Source organism: Sardina pilchardus, chromosome 20 (assembly GCF_963854185.1).
Source record: "Sardina pilchardus chromosome 20, fSarPil1.1, whole genome shotgun sequence".
NCBI lineage: Eukaryota > Metazoa > Chordata > Actinopteri > Clupeiformes > Clupeidae > Sardina > Sardina pilchardus.
The window spans coordinates 7,521,621-7,524,120 of NC_085013.1; the positions used below are offsets into that span (position 1 = coordinate 7,521,621).

The 2,500-nt window shown below is 45.3% G+C and overlaps 1 protein-coding gene across 2 annotated transcripts in view; it reads right to left on the reverse strand.

Moving 5' to 3' along the window:
• The window catches only part of LOC134067566 (protein kinase C eta type-like), a 30,805-nt gene that overhangs the window by 12,278 nt on the left and 16,027 nt on the right, over positions 1-2,500 (reverse strand). For both annotated transcript variants that reach the window (XM_062522896.1, XM_062522895.1), the window contains 2 exons: positions 940-1,094; positions 1-99 (listed from right to left, as the gene is read on the reverse strand). The exon at positions 1-99 is cut by the window's left edge and continues 40 nt beyond it. In XM_062522896.1, coding sequence (XP_062378880.1) covers positions 1-99; positions 940-1,094 — 254 coding nt within the window. The remainder of the gene's footprint in view (positions 100-939; positions 1,095-2,500) is intronic.

Consider the following 2,500-nt stretch of genomic DNA (forward strand, 5'->3'; position numbering starts at 1 on the left):
GTGGTAATGCCATCAAACATGTTCTCTTTACACATGCCAAAGTCAGCCAGCTTGCAGTGGCCATCCTTATCCAGGAGAACATTATCCAGCTTCAGGTCCCTGGAGAAAAACACACACACACACACACACACACACACACACACACACACACACACACACACACACACACACACACACACACACACACACACACACACACACACACACACACACACACACACACACACACACACACACACACACACACACACACACACACACACACACACACACACACAGACACACACATAATTCATTTTCCCATGAATATACTGTATAGCATCAGATCAAACAAGCTCCCTCAAGCACAAACCAACAAGCTCCCTCAAGCACAAACCAGTATCCCCCACATAGCATCACTGTAATGGCATCCAATTTACTTGACATTGTTGATGCAACTGGAGACATGTTCCTATGTTCTTTAAGCCCACTTTAGACTTTGGCATTTAACTGATACATCTCCAACAATCACACATTACACGCACAACGGATTTTCACAAAACGAAACCGGGCAGGTCTCATCGGATAGACGAATCTGGGTCTCATGCTCACGTCTGTTATAAATGTCTGACTCTTTTGAGTGCCTCGGGCCAAAGCGGCATCATAAAGAATGCAACGCGATATGACTGACAAACTTGGCAAAAGATCACAACAACGTACTGTAGACCTTTGATCCCTCTGAATGCCTTAGTGGGTGGGTGGGGTATCATGCTGTCCTATCACATGCTCTATTTTTAGCATTCGACTCACCCGCATGGACTAGGAGATCATTCTTTAGGTTTCCAATGGCATAGGAACTTAACAGCAGGGGCTCAACAATGAGGGTCTGTAATATTATAGCATATGTGTGTGTGTGTGTGTGTGTGTGTGTGTGTGTGTGTGTGTGTGTGTGTGTCACACCTGTAGATGATGCCCTTGCTGTGCAGGTACATGAGCGCGGAGGTGATCTCGGCCGAGTAGAAGCGCGCCCGGCCCTCCTCGAACTTCCTGGACTTTTGGATGTGGAACATCAGGTCGCCGCCGTTTACAAACTCCATCACAAAGAACAGTCTGTCCTGTTACAGACACGCGCACACACACACACACACACACACACACACACACACACACACACATGCACACACAGACACAGACACAGACACAGACACAGACACACGCACATATCATGTATGTACCCAAAATGTGCAGACATGAGAACACAGTTTTATAGGTGGAAGCTGATGCCATGGCTTGGACGACAGACTTTTCATTAAAGAGATGAATGTGGGTGTCTGGGGAGGTGACAGAGCGACACATAAATTCTTTTTCTCATCACACACATGGCCCGGCACACACACGTGCACACACACACACACACGGATCACACACATGTGGACTCTCTATATCATGGCAAGAGAGTGAGGACACAGTGTCCTAGCCGTAAAAATGCACTGTATATGTGAGCAAGGGAGTGAGTGAGTGAGAGAAGGAGAGAGAGAGTGTGGGAGGGCATTTGCATACCATATACATGTATCAGTAAAGCAAACTGAACCGAATCTAACCGCGTTATGCAAGCCGAGGATTGCATATGTATCAGGATGGCATTTCAATTGATCTAAAAACCTTGCATCATGTGAATGCGCTTGTGTAAGTGTGCATAATGTGAGAGAACGGCATGACCATTATTGCTGCTGTTTATTTTACTGTTATTTTACTGCAATATTGTACAATGCAGTCATGCCAATCAAACGCATTGAATTGAATTGAACTGGATGTTCGCTCGTCCACTTGCTAAAACAACATCCTGCTCACCTTTGACTAATGCCCTCAAGAGAAGAATAGACCAGAGGAACTCAACCACTGCTTCTTGCAGCCTAGAATGTGGTGGCATTGTCATTATATCATAAGGAATGTTTCATGCACCAGCAGTAGGCCTATAGGAATGTACGCACATCTATAATTTCGACAGGTGCTGGATATGGGCACAAACGTAGTCAAAGGAAAAATAGCTGCACACTGTCTTACATGCACCCGTTTTAATGGCAAACGTTTCGACCACTCAGGTCTTCGTCAGGTGCACCAGACATGAAACATTCCGATTAAGTTTGTAATAGAGATAAGAACAGACTGTTACTGTTATATGGGCCCAATTAACCAGCCCTACATAGATAATGAGCATAACAGCTATTGTTTGCACCCTTTTTGAAAATGGCCCAAAAATGAATGGCAGTGTGTAAGCCAATGGCTAGCCGGTGATCTAAAACAGGAAGGGTTTGGCTTTTGGTTTTTAATCTGTTTTGTCAGAACCTGATCATTTGAAACCACATACTTAAAGCCTTAAAGGTTACATTTGGACGCAATACCCTGCCACTCCCTCCCACCCACCAGGTGGACCATGAGACACACAGGTGATAACGCACAGAACGCGCAGTGAATGTCACCCACCACGTTAAAACACGCTCCCTTAAATTTATGAGGTCAG